Source organism: Carassius auratus, unplaced genomic scaffold (assembly GCF_003368295.1).
Source record: "Carassius auratus strain Wakin unplaced genomic scaffold, ASM336829v1 scaf_tig00022531, whole genome shotgun sequence".
In the NCBI taxonomy this organism is placed as follows: Eukaryota; Metazoa; Chordata; class Actinopteri; order Cypriniformes; family Cyprinidae; genus Carassius; species Carassius auratus.
Genome location: NW_020525194.1, coordinates 12,476 through 29,066, shown reverse-complemented (window position 1 = coordinate 29,066; position 16,591 = coordinate 12,476). Strand labels below are relative to the sequence as shown.

General features: G+C 36.9%; 1 protein-coding gene and 3 non-coding genes across 4 annotated transcripts; 1 reads left to right on the top strand and 3 right to left on the bottom strand.

The window, feature by feature from the left end:
• Positions 1-4,079: 4,079 nt before the first annotated feature.
• On the top strand, positions 4,080-7,139 carry LOC113077398 (zinc finger BED domain-containing protein 1-like). Its single transcript, XM_026249818.1, has 3 exons — positions 4,080-5,071; positions 5,522-6,150; positions 6,238-7,139. The coding sequence occupies exons 1-3, from the start codon at positions 4,093-4,095 to the stop codon at positions 6,622-6,624; spliced, it is 1,995 nt and encodes a 664-aa protein (XP_026105603.1). The 5' UTR covers positions 4,080-4,092; the 3' UTR covers positions 6,625-7,139.
• Positions 7,140-8,712: 1,573 nt separating this feature from the next.
• On the bottom strand, positions 8,713-8,903 carry LOC113077401 (U2 spliceosomal RNA). Its single transcript, XR_003281324.1, has one exon. It is a non-coding gene; the product is annotated as a U2 spliceosomal RNA (small nuclear RNA).
• Positions 8,904-9,549: 646 nt separating this feature from the next.
• Positions 9,550-9,713, bottom strand: LOC113077407 (U1 spliceosomal RNA). The gene has a single exon (XR_003281329.1). It is a non-coding gene; the product is annotated as a U1 spliceosomal RNA (small nuclear RNA).
• Positions 9,714-16,282: 6,569 nt separating this feature from the next.
• LOC113077402 (U2 spliceosomal RNA) lies at positions 16,283-16,473 on the bottom strand. The gene has a single exon (XR_003281325.1). It is a non-coding gene; the product is annotated as a U2 spliceosomal RNA (small nuclear RNA).
• Between the last annotated feature and the right edge of the window lie 118 nt (positions 16,474-16,591).

Genomic DNA, 16,591 nt, shown 5'->3' with positions numbered 1-16,591 from the left:
GACTGCATATTCTTCTGTGTAAATAAAATATATATTTCTTAAAGTTACAAAAGTGATATAATTAGGGTTGCAAAGCGGTGGAAAATGTCCTGTAAACATCTGGGTCTGTCCTCGCTGCAGCATGAAGATATAGCTGGACTACATGCATTAGGTAGTGGATATTTTACATGCATGCGCTGTAACAGGTCTCGAATAAATTAATATTTTTATAAGTGAAAAAATTTTAATGCCTAAATTAATTTACGATGTTTTTGTTTTTAAAGTTTTATTTATTGAATAGGATGCACATGAACATATCCGTGGGTTCTGAATGCTAACTCCTTTTGTGGACACGTTCTTTACGAAACAATGTGCAGAAACACTGCAGCTAAACTCTAAAAATTCATAGCGTTTTAGTATAATGATATTCTTATTATAGTAGTATGTATTTAACAGTCCCAAATCATAGTTATAAATATTTTGCGTTGTAGTTTGACCTGCTCGCGCAGTGCACTGATGAGATATCACTACAATGAAGTGCTTGACTCAAAACCAAATGCATCCTTTATCAGGTAAATAATATATACACAATGTATATACACCGGCTGAAATGTTTTGAAATCACTTGTACCCAACCTGTTCGAAAAAATCCAGCCTGTGCCTGTGTCAGTTTGAGTCTTGGTGAAGTTATAAATCCGTGGCTCCAAGATGCTCCTGTCGGTCACAGATTATGGAAAGTGAACCAAACCTATAGGAGTGGTTGGATTTATTCCCACACTTTAAAATATTAATTTGAATTAATTTAATGAATTTTCTTTTCAGATTCTTACAGCTTTATCATAATAGAGCTGTATATTAACTTATTGGGAGAAAACCGGTAGTTCTATGTGAAATCAGACATTTGAGCTCCTCTATATAGTTAAAATGGCATAATCAATAACACATTGCAAATATTCGACTGTTAGATTGGTAGTCGAATCAGGGTAGTCGAATCAGGCTCCTCAAATCAAAACATCAATGTTTACTTTTTGGAGTAACACCTACTAAATTTAATTATAAATGTAAAATATTAGCATTTTCACAAATTAACTCTGCAGCAACAGCCACAGCTGTGGACAGCGGCAGCGGAGCATAGCAAATTACTGTAGACTAATATGTTTTTCAAATGCAGCTTTTACAGTTCAAACATAACCCTGACGAGATCTAGCCTATGTAGATGGATTTTCGTGGCTGATGTTTATGAATAAAGCTTTAGCCTGTGTTAATAATAAATGATTGAGCGTGGTAATTTAAAAACCATTTAATGCACAAGCCACGTTAAGCATTTTCCTTGGGAGGAAAACCTTAACACATAATTGAACATGTTGCATTCTAATTCTGGACTGACAAGCTGCGCAAATCCAAGCTGATAATGAAAATGGGTTTGGGCAGCTTGTCAGTTAACAACGGCTCTGTGTATTTACAGCTGCTCTGTGAAATTACGCACCTGATGGAATTTACTGAGGAGATGGGCATTAATCATCGGCCGATTTATATTGTGCACCCCTATGGACTAGTATTTGTAAATATTACGCCACAAACTTTGATTTAAGTATGAATCCTGCATGTTCTGAGTGTCTCGGTTAACGACTGGCGCAGACACTAGGTTTAAATACACATATACTGAAGAGCGCGTGATGCTCACTGTGATTTCAGCATCTACCGTCTCACTAAATGATGAAAACACATGAAAAATGTCGTAGAAAAAAAATATTTTACTCTTATTTACTTTCTTAGACATTGTGTGGGTTTTTATATATTTTTATTTTCCTTTTGATTTAACTTGTGTTTCTCTCTCAATATGTATGTCACCTGAAATGCAACAAAGACATCACACAATAAAGCAAAGAGCCTTTGAACTCTTTAGTGTGGGTAATTTACTCAGGAAAGACAGGAGTTCGCTATAAAGGCCTTTGACCTCACGGGTGTGAAGGCACACAAACACACAGTAAAACAAAAGATCAGAAAGAGCCTTTGAACTCTTTAGTGCAGAAAAGACAAAGCAATTGAAGACCTCACAGATGTGAAGATCTGTGAAAAGCCCAGGGGGTTTGAAGGACCATTGTTTTTTCTGAAAACCAATTAAGTTTGGTTTATGGGGTTAAGTGGAAATTTACAGAGGAGGAGCCTTGTAAGACGTGTGTGTGTGGGGTGGGTTATAACAGCATAATAAGGCTGTCTGTTTTCAGTGTGATCTAGGTCTGTTGTGTTTCTGGGTAGCTGCTGAAACTTTGTGAACACACCTCTAAGGAAAATAAACTTCTTTATAAATATAATTTGATTCCTTGTCTCTTAAACTGTGATGCTATTTGTTAATAATTGCTTTTGCCACAACAACAACATCTCCAGAACTGCTCTGAAAGTAACTTCATGAGCATTTGACCGTTTAATTTGAGTAAAACTAGCATCATATCACATTCACAGAATTGTAAAGGTATTCATGGCAACCCATCAAAATAAAAGTCCAGTGTGTTTTGATGTCTATTTTTCAGTTGAATGTACATAGCCTACTTCTCCTAAAATGAAACCAACAATATTTAAGGAATAATCACATTTCAATGTTTTAATTTTAATAGTAAATCCCCTTTTTTGCCAAATTTAATTTTCATTAAAAGATAAATGAAAATAATTGTTTTAGTTTATGCCTTCAAATAATTAGACATGTTGAAACACAATTTGTACAATAAACAAGAAAAAAAAATGGTGAGAAAAAAAAAAAACATTTCATAAGGCCCTAAACATTAAATTGATGTAAAAATCTATAAATTTCATGATTAAATTAATTAGACTTGCTTTTTGATTGCTAAACTTTAATTTATCTATTAAAAAGGAGTGAAAAAAGCGGAATCCAGAAAAATTTAAATGGAAATTATGGAATTTTGAAAAAATAAATAAAATAGAATTTAGGATAAATAAAACTGATTTACTAGTGCCCTATTAGAGTGAGGTAATTTCAACATTCAACATTCACTATTACTATTATTATTTTCATTACTTTTATTATTCTAACTACTACTACTAGTAGGGTTCAGTAGTTTTTTTTTTTTAAGCATCATTTTAGTTTTTGTTCAGTATAGATTTTAAAAACTATCAGTTAATTAATCAGTATCAGCCAGTGTGGTCCAACCTAGCTACTGTATCAGCAAAATCCACTGTCAGTCAAACTCTATATGTTCATTAAATAAAGGCCTTCTATAAATACAACATACGTTTTTGTAAGAAAAATATATTTCAATAGGAATGCATCGAAGTACAAACCAAAGACTTGCACAGAAAGATGTAGGAAGATTTCAATATAAACTAAAAGGAGACTTGTTTCCTTTGCCAAAGAAAGGTAACTTTGCTTTCTTTACTCGAGAGACTAGCATAGGTACACACGGTGCGCATACATCTTACGTCATCCACCGGAGCGGCTTCCACGCATGACCGATAACTGAAGTGAGAGAAAAGTGTTTACGTTAGAAAAGTGGTAACGTTACGTCATTCACCTCAGTCGGAAGACGACAAAACAAGCGCAATGGCGGCACCGTTTTTGCCATGGGAAATAAAAGTGAATATTGTTCGTTCTTCTGTAAATTAGGTGTCTTGAATTAAGGTGTTTTTTCTACACAATACAACCAAAAGTTCCAGGTGCCATGTTCACAGACCCAGTGCCTTCGATGCAGTGAGATATTTAAAGACTGCCTGGGTATAGGGATGGCTCGATACCACAATTCTGGTTTTGGTACATTACTGAATCTAATACCTCGTTATTGATATTAAATCGATACCACAGGTGACCAATAACCAGCCTTGAATGAACAAACAATTTTATTTAAAAAAGCACTGCTTGAAACTCTGCTGCACCAAATGTACAAACCAAAAGAATCAAAATGTTCACAAAAAAAAAAAACCTACAGCCAAGCCAGGGAACATACAGTAGGTTAAATTCTGAAAAGATACTATTAAAATAGTTTAATATCTTCATATCTTGTCGGTCTTTACTCATCACACTCATCACACGGTGCAAAAAAACCCCCAAAAACTAAGGCTGAACGATTAATTGCATTTGCGAGAATATCGCGATATGAGAAAATGCGATTTTCTAATCGCAACGTGCGCGATTTGAGGTGGGCACGTGACGCGAGCGAAAGAGCGGAGAACTCGGCTGCAACAACTTTTCATCCTGTCAGTTCATCTTTAACCTGTAGCGCAATGGCCTCTGCCTCGACGGAACAGTCAGTAACTGACACAGCTGCGACTTTAATCTCAAAGAGGAACAGCACGTCGGTGGTGTGGAACTATTTTGGTTTCAAAAAAGAAGATGCTGCACAGCTTCAGGTGTTATGCAGAGCATGCCGTGCTCCCATTGCGACTTCACGGGGTAACACTACAAACTTGTTTCAGCACTTAAAAAAATACCACAAATCAATGTATGACAGTTGTATGACCAAAATGCCGAGCACCAGTGCGCCAGACAGGCCAAATACCTCAAGACAGGGATCACTGACCGAAATGTTCGAAAGTGTCACTCCGTATGAACGTAATTCAAAACGGCACGGGGAAATCACTCGGGCAATAACCGAGTTCATAGCCAAAGATATGATGCCTCTCAGCACGGTGACCAAGCCTGGATTCGTGGCATTGACATATACGCTTGATAAACGGTACAATATACCCTCCCGTACATACTTCAGTCAGACTGCCATACCGGAGCTGTACAAAAAGTGTAAAGAGAAAGTCGCCGCGGAGGTTAAAACGGTGGAGTTTTTTGCTAGCACTGCAGATATGTGGTCAAGCCGCACAGCTGAGCCTTACCAGAGTCTTACAGTCCATTTTATTGATGAAGATTTCAACCTCAGAGCTCGCTGCCTACAAACTACCTACTTCCCAGACGACCACACAGGGGAAAATATTGCAGCCGGCCTGAGAGAAGGGCTTGCCAGCTGGGATCTCCACGAGGAGAATCACGTCTGCATCACGACGGACAACGCGTCAAATATGGTTCTGGCTGCGCGGCTTAATGAATGGACGAGGCTCCAGTGTTTTGGGCACAGATTACATCTTGCCATTGGTAAGTTATGTCGCGTGTGTGTGTGTGTGTGTGTGCGTGCGCGCAAAAGAGAGAGATGCGTCGATTAGTAATAAGCTGGATACAAATATATAAATTATGTGTAGTTGGGGATTCATTAAATTAATATTTCCTCCCACTCCTTTTCTAATATGTAAATTGAAATATTATGTTTTGATTTTATGTCTGTTGTGGAATGGCCACCTGCATTTTTGTTTTTTTGTTTGTTTTTGTTTTTTTACATGTTCTAAATAAACACAAAAGGTGTGTGTGTGTGTGTGTGTGTGTGTGTGTGTGTGTGTGTGTGTGAGAGAGAGAGAGAGAGAGAGAGAGGGGACAGGGGTGTGGATGTGTGCATTTTAGAATGACAGAGAATGTGTGTAATAGTGATAGCCTTGAATCACAAAACTCAAATTTAATTGTGTGTAATACACTACTTTCTATTTCTTTCAGAAAATGCACTCAAAGATGACAGAGTGTCAAGGGCAACAGCACTGTGCAGGAAGCTGGTGGGACACTTTTCCCACAGTTGGAAGAAGAAGGCAGCACTGATGGAGGCACAGAGGGAGCTCAAACTCCCTGAGCACAACCTCATAACGGAGTGCCCAACAAGATGGGGATCTAAAGAAATGATGATTGCTAGAGTGCTTGAACAGGCCAAAGCCATTTCTCAGGTATTGTCTGGAGATCGATATGCACGCTCCCTCATCCCAACCTGGCAAGATATTGATGTGTTGGAGTCGATTCACAAGGCACTGCATCCTCTACTGGAATTTACTGATGCTCTTTCTGGAGAGGAGTATGTGAGCATCTCCTACCTCAAGCCAGTTCTTCACCTTTTTGCCACATCAGTCCTGTCTGAAGATGCTGAGGACACTGACCTGACTAAATCAATAAAAACCAAAGTCCTAGCATACCTCAATAATAAATATGGAGACCCAAACATCCAGGAGCTTTTGGATGTTGCCTGTTTCCTGGACCCTAGGTTCAAAATACAGTACATCAGTACTGACAACATCCCTGCTATCAAGACCCGACTGAAGACAGAGATGGTAGACTTAGCACAGCGTACATATCATCGGGTAAATGATAATTATGTATTTCACAAAAACACAATTTTTCTGTAAAATCTAACTGGAAAACTAATGGCTGTTGTTTTTATCTAATAGGAGAAGAGGTCTCGTACTGAAACTGTTCAGATGCCTCAAAGTGCACAGCCCTTGGGGGAAAAGGCGAAGAGGTCTCTTGGCAGTTTTTTCAAGACCAGTGCAGCCTCTCCTTCTTTGCCTGTTGAAGATGTCGCAGAGGCAGAGTTAAACAATTACCTGATGACTCCTACCATTGATGGAGAAGATGATCCCTTGGCTTGGTGGAGGGTGCACAAGATCAGCTACCCACAGTTGTGCATCATGGCCCGCAAGTATCTTTGTGTACCTGCCACAAGCGCTCCCTCAGAGCGTCTTTTTAGCACAGGAGGGAATATTGTGACTTGCACTCGCTCATCCTTGAAGCCAGCAAAAGTCAATATTCTGGTTTTCTTAGCAAAAAACCTGTGAGCCACTGAGAACAAAACTGTTGGATCATTATAGCTGGCAGTGCCATACTCGTAGTGAACTTTAGTCTGTGTGGTGTGTTATTGTTGTGTACTTGATAAGTGAGGTTGATCTATTCCAAATTATAATATTCAAATAGTTTTTGTCTAATTTAAAAGTGCATTTCTCCATTTTTTTATTTATAACTTTATTTATTTTGATTTTACTAAATATTTTCAAAGCAAATGCTGTTGCAGTTGTGTGAAATGTTACTGACTTTGGAGCAGTAAGATAATTATTATTTTTAATTATTTTTTTCTTCAGACTGTAAATTTTGCACACAGTGTTTACAAAGTGCGCATACCTTTGTTTAAATTATTGAAATGCACAGTGGCAAAGCCATAGATGTTTCTGTAACAAGCAGTTCAATAAAAATGTCATTTATTTCAAGTCATACATGTTTTAATTTAATTATAACAAATAGGCCCAGCCTATGGGAAAGAACATTTCACACTAAATGCATCTAATATTGTGTTGGTCATATTTAACCTGTTAACTGTCACTCACGTTTTTGAAGATAGACTTGAATGTGCATGATACAAACCTAAATTTTTATAATTCATGACTGAAAACATTTTGTAACATGATTTTGATGTGCCATTTACATGGTAATGCAATGTCTGATTTTAAAATGGGTTTTGAAGGATGAATTTTGAGATTTTATGTTTTCAAGTGATATATAACTTCTGATGATTTCTAAAATGTGATAGTGAAAAAGGCAACGAGGAAGTCTTTTTTTTAAACAAAGGTCAAAGCTCCTTTTGTACTGTAGATTTCTGAGGGTGCACTCGTCATAAATTGATCTATTACTTTTCCTACATAATTTTTAACAAAAAATATTGGTATAATATATATTTGGGAGTCTTAGACCTTTCCAACGATATATAGTTTGTCAAGATTAGATTAAATTTGATTGTAAAATAGTATAGTCAACGTAGGCGTCCCGTATACGGGACGGGGTGACATTTAACAGGTTAAATAATTCATTACGTTTTGTTGGGGAAAAAAGAGGATAAAAAAAATCTTTACAAAACAAATCGCATATTAAATCGCAATCGCAATATTGGGGAAAAAAAATCGCAATTAGATTATTTTCCCAAATCGTTCAGCCTTACCAAAAACGTATCAAACCAAAAAAACCAACAACCGTTTCTGTCAGACACATCAGATTCTTGACTCGTGAACGAGTCATTATCTGGCTCGGCTCGGCGTTCATCTTCAGTTCTCTCTTTACAGCAGGTCAGTCAGTGTACGGTTTGAGTAAATGAATTACTCCGGGATATTGGTTTGTTTGAACTCAGAGGGAGTGTCAGCCACGTAAAAAAAAGGTTAACAGCTTAAGTCATTTGTGGATTAATGCATATTGGAGACAGTTTAAAACGATTCAGTTCGATTTGGTGAACTGGTTCAAAAAGATCTGGTTATATCGAATGATTCGATCGCGAACCGGATATCACAAACTGCTTTGTTCTGAACTCTCTCACAACAGACACGGAAGAGAAGACAATGCTGAATAAAAGTCTTAGTTTTTGCTATTTTTGGACCAAAATGTATTTTCGATGCTTCAAAAAATTGTAACTGGCCCTCTGTTGTCACATGGACTACTTTCGATGTTTTTCTTACTTTTCTGGACATGGACAGTATACCGTACACACAGCATCAATGGAGGGACTGAGAGCTCTCGGACTAAGTCTAAAATATCTTAAACCGTGTTACAAAGATAAATTGAGGTGTCACGGGTTTGGAACTACATGAGAGTAAGTAAATGACATAATTTTGCTATTTGGGTTAACTAACCCTTTAATGTTCTTTAATACTTTAACATTTTATTATTCTGTAGAGTATTCTGTTAAGTATGCGCATGCTTTTTAACGACGCGTCACGTAGCCGCGAAAACAATTGATGTCATCACGCAATGCAAATTACACACGCATGCGTGTTATAGACACCATATGCCGCATTTCCACCAAAATTACCCAGAACAAATGTAATTATATATAAACCGTTTCTTTAAACATCACGCATGACAAAAATAATAACTTTTAACCATTTAGGGGGTGCACCGTTCCCGGAGGTACTGCAATACCGGGTCGATGCGTGGAGTGGACGGAGCAAGCCCCTATTCCATCTCCCAATTCCAAAAATCAATTTAATATATGGTGCCCGGGTAGGGCACGTATCAGATATTAAACTGATAAGAACAGATACTACACTTGATCTTAGCCAAAAGGCCGAGAAGCGATACCCACAAATAGTCAACAGCAGGAACCACATTCTGTGACACAGCAGATATGATGCTGGTAAGGTAAGGTTTATTTTATTTTTTACCTCTAATACTTCTTGTGCAGAATGCTATTGTTAACACAGCTCAGGTAAGGTAAGGCTTATAGGGTCATTAAACTCCCCTTACTTGAGCACCGGTCGTTCACACCTTAGACTTGAAAAAGGTTCAAGAAATGGGCAGACGAAGCATTGATAAAATGGGAGGGTAAAGGGGTGGGATGAGGGGAGGAGACAGTATGAGGAGGGGAGGGGTCAAAACATAACTCAAGAGTCCTACAAATTACACTCACTACAGACACAAATACAATGAGTGGAGATAAAGACTGGGGCATACTGCATTTAAAAAAATAGGACCATAAATAATCAAAGTAAAAGCCTTAAGAAACAACATAAATAGAACTATCACAAACAAATTAAGCAAGTTTTAAAAATTATACTTTAAACAATAAGCATTTTGTTATTTCAGGACAAATATTATATGTATTATGTATAAGTATCACAAAAAAACATACTGATATAGTAACCCACAACTTATTCACAGTTATAATAAACTAGTAATAATTCCTTAAACTGTGTAAATTACAGTTCTATTGTTAACCAGAAAATCAGGGGAGAGCGCGAACGCAGTCCCCCACTACCAGAAATTATGCAGTCGAGATTCCCACATTTGGGGAATTCGCAGGGGTCAGCACAACCGGAGTGCAATGGCTGAGCCTCGCCCTGGGTGAACCACCTTCTTGATCATGGTATCTCCCCTGCCAGGTAAGTATGAATTCTACACCGACCCTGAAGGGGGAGCACTTAAGGGAACATTATTGTCAGTGATGATGAGACATTACTCCATTAGATTCATCATCATGATCTAAACAATCTACTCTAAACTCCAGATCTTGTTGAACCACTGGTCCTTAAGTTGTTTTTACAGTAGTACAAAACTACAGTGATCATTGACAACTACATTCAGACAGTTGGGCCTTCTTATGAAAGAGAGCTCACTGCAGAGAAAATGGGTGGAGCTTACATGTAGCTCCCCCTCGCTAGACATCCAGCGAGGAGGAGCAAATAATTTGTGCCTAATGGGAGGAGGTAGAACACACCCTCACCCTACCCACAACTCTATCCATCCACCTCATTTGATATTCAGAGAGGTGAAGCTGGAATTAATTTGACTGCAGTTAGTACCATTTGCATCCAATTTCAAGTACACCCGGCTGCAGCCTGCAGATCGAGGCAGGGCTGGACCTGGGGAGTGTTTGCACGTACAGCCCCGCCCCCGAACTAATCTGATTGGTTTGATCTTACATAGACATACTAGATAGGAAATGTGTGCTTAGTAGGTGTAGGACAGAGTATGTTGATTAAAAAGCTAAAAACGTTGTGAAGTTTTACAAAGCCTTTACAATAATGCAGTTGTATATTGGTAACTAGACTCACTATAATTGAATCAAGTGATGTCTGCTGCAAGTTTTATCTGGACCAGTCGAATTCACAAATGAATCATTGGGACATTCAAAAGTGTTTAGCATGAAAGTATGTGGCCTTATGAAATAAAACCGTGTTTTAAAAAGACCAAACTAAGTAAACAAATTATTAATAAAGCATTATATTCACAGACAAGCAGATTTGAGGCCAGAATACGAACACAACGTGCTTAAGGTGTGAAGCATTTTCCTCCCATAACCTGCTTGTCTGTAAATAGAATGCTTTATTAAAAATGTTTACTGCTGTTTGGCCTTTTTAAAAACATGTTTTAATGCATTATGCCACGTTAAGCGTTTTCCATTTAGTCTGATGGTTTTCTATCGGAGGAAAATGCTTAACGTGCAATTAAACGCATGCGTTCTTATTCTGGACTTATCTGCTTGTCTGTGAATGCTTTATTATTATTATTATTGCGTTTATGGAGTTCGGTCTTTTTTAGACACCATTTTAATGCATTAAGCCACATTAAACTTAGTATGTCCCAAATCATTCCAGCTGAAATCAGCTCAATAATGGTCATAAAATGGGTATCGGAGAAGATACCAATGTAATATATTAATTTAATATAAATATGATACTTTATAAAGTTTCTCAATATTTGACGGCAGTGGCGATGAGACAACTGCACAAAAATAAGAGCATGATGATCATGAAATTGCGCTAGTTACTATAGCAACAGATTACAGGTGTGTCCTTTCAGAATCATCATTGGCTGGCAGAAATAAAAGTTTCTCGATTTCTTCACTTTTAAATAACGAGGAGCAGCATATTTTTCTGAAATAAAGGGGAGGAAAAAAGTCTATGCTTTGCAATATAGTAAAGTAAAGTTTCATAAAAATGTAAATGTCACACAGAAGACACATTATTGCAATGTCATTTATCAACTGCATGACAGATAATTAATTATATGTAACAATGATTGTCTTGTCATGTTATATAAATAAAAATGATACTGATACATCCTTTCAATTTCCTTACTCATACTATGATACGAAATAATCGCGACTGTTTTACCAGCTATTTTGAAGATCAACGTTCGCGACAAAAAAAGTGCAAACTAATGAAGCTGAAATCACTTAGTTCCTCACCTTCCGTGCTGATGCCGAGATCGTTCGCTTGCTTCAGTGAAAGTATAATGTGCCTAACGTTTTCTACTCATACATTACACGTCATGCCCTGATGTCACGTGTCGTTACAGGACCTTTACGGGTTGTGTGTGAAATCACGCACCTATCCCGGGTAATCACTGAAGGTGTGAAAGTGCAAAATCTAACGACCCGGGAACAATTGCCGGAACACTTTACAGAGTATTTGCCGGAATCGTAGTGTGAAAGGGGCTTTAATGAGCATTTGACTGTTTGATTGGAGTAAAACTAGCATCATATCACAACCCATCAAATAAAAAGTTCAGTTTGTTTTGAAGTCTACTTTTCAGTAGAATGTACATAGCCTACTACTACTACTACTACTACAATAAAACCAACAATATTTTTTAAGGAATAATCACATTTCCATGTTTTCATTTTAATAGAAAATCTTTTGCTTGCCAAAAAAAGTTCTTAATTTTCATTCATTAAAAGATAAAAAGAAAAAAAAAAATGAAGTTTTATGCCTTCAAATAATTAGACATGCTGAAACAATTTGTAAAAAAAAAAAAAAAAAAAAAATTGTCGGAAAAAAAGTGTAACATTTCATAAGGCCCTAAACATTAAATTGATGTAAAAATGTAGAAGTTTCATGATTTTAATTAATTAGACTTGCTCTTTGATTACTAAACTAAAAAGGAGTGGGGAAAAAAATTAAATGGAAAAAACATGATCCAGAAAAATTCTAATGGAAATAATGGAATTTTGAAAAACATTTAATTATATTTAGGAAAAAACTATTACTATTACTATTACTATTATTATTACTTTTTATTATTATAACTACTACTAGGGTTCAGTATTTTTTTTAGCACTATTTTAGTTTTTGTTCAGTATCCATTTTAAAAACTATCGGTTAATTAATCTGTATCAGCCAGTGTGGTCCAACCTAGCTATTGTATCGGCAAAATCCACTGTCGGTCGACCTCTATATGTTCATTAAATAAAGGCCTTCTATAAATACAACATGCATTTTTGTAAGAAAAATATCTATTTTTCAAAAGGAATGCCAAAGATTTGCACAGAAAAATGTAGGAGGATTTCAATAAACAAGAGGGGACTGGTTTTCCTTTGCCAAAGAAAGGAAACTTTGTTTTCTTTACTCCAATAAACAAACTCGAGAGACTAGCATAGGTACACGCGGTGCGCATACATCTTCCGTCATCCACCGGAGCGGCTTCCACGCATGACCGATAACTCAAGTCAGAGAAAAGTGTTTATTACATTTGAAATATGGATATTTTTCTTAGAAAAACGTATGCTTTCACTACAGAAAGACTTTTCATCCCTCAGAACCGTGTGAGACATGTTTTATTATGAATGCATGCACTTTATTTTACGACTTGTGGACTGTTCAACTGCAACTCCTGCTGACTGCAATGATAGAGCTTGGAATAGCCAGGACAATTTTTTATTCAACTCCGACTGGATTTGTCTGAAAGAAGTTATATACACCTAGGATGCTTGGAGGGTAAAACACAGTCAAATTTTATATAAACATTTTATATAACAAAGCTCAGGTAAGGTTAAGCTTGAAAAGGGATGGGTACCGAAACCTGGTAATAAACTGGCCCCGGGACTAAATTATGAAAGACCATAGTATCAGTAAGATCTGACGCTATCGGTTCTGGTTTCGGTACTGAAGGGGGAAAGAATTTATGTACTATGTATTTTAGCTTAATGTTATAGTGCAAACTTTATCTCACCAAACATTTCTAATGTGCGCTCATATTAAGATGTTTGTCTGTGAGATCTGTGAGATCTCTCATGCGCGCCGCGGAGGCTGTCAGTCTCACACACACACACCACAACGAGCGCGGAGCACGCACAGACATAACAGTATGAAAACTCCCGCTTAATAATAAAGAGTGACGATGGCGAAGAGATTTGCTTAATGTTATCGTGCACATTATATCTTACCAAACATTTCTAATTTGCGATATTAAGATTTTATCTGTGAGAGCTGCAAGATCTCTCATGCGTGCCGCGGAGGCTGTCTGTCAGTCACACACACACACAACAAGAACGAGCGCGGAGCACACACCCAGATTAAGGGGCCGTCCACATATAGCGTCTTTTGCGCACTCAAGTTCGTTATTTCAAATGTAGGCGTGCGGTATGCGCGCTCATAATGGAAGCAACGCGGTCACGACCGTTTGATTCGAGTAAAACTAGCCTCATATCACATTCACAGAATTGTAAAGGTATTCACGGCAACCCGTCAAAATAAAAGTCCAGTGTGTTTTGAAGTCTATTTTTCAGTAGAATGTACATAGCCTACTACTACTACTACTAAAATGAAACCAACAATATTTAAGGAATAATCACATTTCCATGTTTTAATTTTAATAGAAAATCCCCTTTGTTTGCCAAATAAAATTTTCATTAAAAGATGAATGAAAAATTTTTTTTTTTAGTTTATGCCTTCAAATAATTAGACATGTTGAAACACATAATTTGTACAATAAACAAAAAAAAGGTGAGAAAAAAACATTTCATAAGTGCTAAACATTCAATTGATGTAAAAATGTATAAATTTCATGATTTTAATTAATTAGACTTGCTTTTTGATTGCTAAACTTTAATGTATCTATTAAAAAGGAGTGAAAAAAAAAACAGAATCCAGAAAAATTAAAATGGAAATACTGGAATTTTGAAAAAAATAAAATGGAATTCAGGAAAAAATAAAACTGATTTCCTAGTGCCCTATTAGAGTGTGGTAATTTCAACATTCACTATTACTATTATTATCATTACTTTTATTATTCTAACTACTACTACTAGGGTTCAGTAGTTTTTTTTAAGCACCATTTTACTTTTTGTTAAGTATCCATTTTAAAAAATATCGGTTAATTAATCAGTATCGGCCGGTGTGGTCCAACCTAGCTATTGTATCTGCAAAATCCACTGTAGGTCTACCTCTATATGTTCATTAAATAAAGGCCTTCTATAAATACAACATACGTTTTTGTAAAAAATATATATTTCAATAGGAATGCACCGAAGTACAAACCAAAGATTTGCACAGAAAGATGTAGGAAGATTTCAATATAAACCAAGAGGAGACTGGTTTTCCTTTGCCAAAGAAAGGAAACTTTGCTTTCTTCACTCCAATAAACAAACTCGAGAGACTAGCATAGGTACACGCGGTGCGCATACATCTTACGTCATCCACCGGAGCGGCTTCCATGCATGACTGATAACTGAAGTGAGAGAAAAGTGTTTACATTAGAAAAGTGGTAACGTTACGTCATTCCCCTCAGTCGGAAGTAAGATGACAAAACGAGCGCAACGGCGGCACCGTTTTTGCCATGGGAAATAAGGTGAATATTGTTCGTTCTTCTGTAAATTAGGTGTCTTGAATTAGGGTGTATTTTCTACACAATACAACCAAAAGTTCCAGGTGCCATGTTCACAGACCCAGTGCCTTCGATGCAGTGAGATATTTAAAGACTGCCTGGGTATAGGGATGGCTCGATACCACAATTCTGGTTTTGGTACATTACTGAATCTAATACCTCGTTATTGATATTAAATCGATACCACAGGTGACCAATAACCAGCCATGAATGAACAAACAATTTTATTTAAAAAAGCACTGCTTGAAATTCTGCTGCACCAAATGTACAAACCAAAAGAATCAAAATGTTCACAAAAAAAAAAAAAAAAAAAACTGCAGCCAAGCCAGAGAACATACAGTAGGTTAAATTCTGAAAAGATACTATTAAAATAGTTTAATATCTTCATATCTTGTCCGTCTTTACTCATCACACGGTGCAAAAACGTATAAATGAAACAAACCAAAAAAACAACAACAAAAACGGTTGTTGTTTTTTTTGTGAATGAGTCATTATCTGGCTCGGCTCGGTGTTCATCTTCAGTTCTCTCTTTACAGCAGGTCAGTCAGTGTACGGTTTGAGTAAATGAATTACTCCGGGATATTGGTTTGTTTTAACTCAGAGGGAGTGTCAGCCACATTAAAAAAAAAGTTAACAGCTTAAGTCATTTGTGGATTAATGCATATTGGAGACCGTTTAAATGATTCAGTTCGATTTGGTGAACTGGTTCAAAAAGATCTGGTTACATCGAATGATTCGATCGCGAACCGGATATCACAAACTGCTTTGTTCTGAACTCTCTCACAACAGACACGGAAGAGAAGACAATGCTGAATAAAGTCGTACGTTTTGCTATTTTTGGACCAAAATGCATTTTCGATGCTTCAAAAAATTCTAACTGGCCCTCTGTTGTCACATGGACTACTTTGATGTTTTTCTTACCTTTCTGGACATGGACAGTAGACCATTCACACAGCTTCAATGGAGGGACTAAGAGCTCCCGGACTAAGTCTAAAATATCTTAAACTGTGTTACAAAGATAAACTGAGGTCTCACGGGTTTGGAACTACATGAGAGTAAGTTAATGAAATAATTTTGCTATTTGGGTTAACTAACCCTTTAATGTTCTTTAATACTTTAACATTTTATTATTCTGTAGAGTATTCTGTTAAGTATGCGCATGCTTTTTAACGACGCGTCACGTAGCCGCGAAAACAATTGATGTCATCACGCAATGCAAATTACACACGCATGCGTGTTATAGACACCATATGCCGCATTTCCACCAAAATTACCCAGAACAAATGTAATTATATATATAAACCGTTTCTTTACACATCACGCATGACAAAAATAATAACTTTTAACCATTTAGGGGGGTGCACCGTTCCCGGAGGTACTGCAATACCGGGTCGATGCGTGGAGTGGACGGAGCAAGCCCCTATTCCATCTCCCAATTCCAAAAATCAATTTAATATATGGTGCCCGGGTAGGGCACGTATCAGATATTAAACTGATAAGAACAGATACTACACTTGATCTTAGCCAAAAGGCCGAGAAGCGATACCCACAAATAGTCAACAGCAGGAACCACATTCTGTGACACAGCAAATATGATGCTGGTAAGGTTTATTTTATTTTTTACCTCTAATACTTCTTGTGCAGAATGTTATTGTTAACACA